The 472-nt window shown below is 43.6% G+C and overlaps 1 protein-coding gene across 1 annotated transcript in view; it reads right to left on the bottom strand.

Moving 5' to 3' along the window:
* LOC119582266 (translation initiation factor IF-2-like) overlaps nucleotides 1–215 on the bottom strand; it is a 13,172-nt gene extending 12,957 nt beyond the window's left edge. The window contains exon 1 of the mRNA XM_037930485.1: nucleotides 142–215. Coding sequence (XP_037786413.1) covers nucleotides 142–215 — 74 coding nt within the window. The remainder of the gene's footprint in view (nucleotides 1–141) is intronic.
* Between the last annotated feature and the right edge of the window lie 257 nt (nucleotides 216–472).

Raw genomic sequence — 472 nt, 5'->3', positions numbered from 1 at the left:
TGTCCCAGAGTATGTTCAGTGCACATGAAACCAAGCGAGACAAAACCATAGGCTAATCTCTCCCTTGATAATTGTCTCATCGACTTAAACCCTCTTTATTTTTAGCCGTTACATAGTCAAGTATTATGATAATCTAATTACCTGCTAAATCCACGGGGCGGAACTACCTCGAGCTCAATATCGGCTTCGGAAGCTGAGCGATGAGCTCTGAGCATTCGAACGTTCTGAGGCTCAGGAGGTGTACTGAATTCCCTATGTTTCGCCAGATTTCAAAACGCATCGTGTGGCCTCCTAGAGGCTTAGTCCAACAACTTGCTCAAAAAGAGTTTCAAGTATCACTTCTATGGTTTAAGAAAGACCCACTCAGAATATACAAAGAGCTGCTGGTACTACGTTTTCCACCCGTGTTACTCGTGCTCTACAATACAGCATAAACGGAGAGACTTACTTTCATGCCGAGGGCGTTAATAAA

Source organism: Penaeus monodon, chromosome 15 (genome assembly GCF_015228065.2).
Source record: "Penaeus monodon isolate SGIC_2016 chromosome 15, NSTDA_Pmon_1, whole genome shotgun sequence".
In the NCBI taxonomy this organism is placed as follows: Eukaryota; Metazoa; Arthropoda; class Malacostraca; order Decapoda; family Penaeidae; genus Penaeus; species Penaeus monodon.
This window is presented reverse-complemented; position numbering and strand designations above follow the sequence as displayed.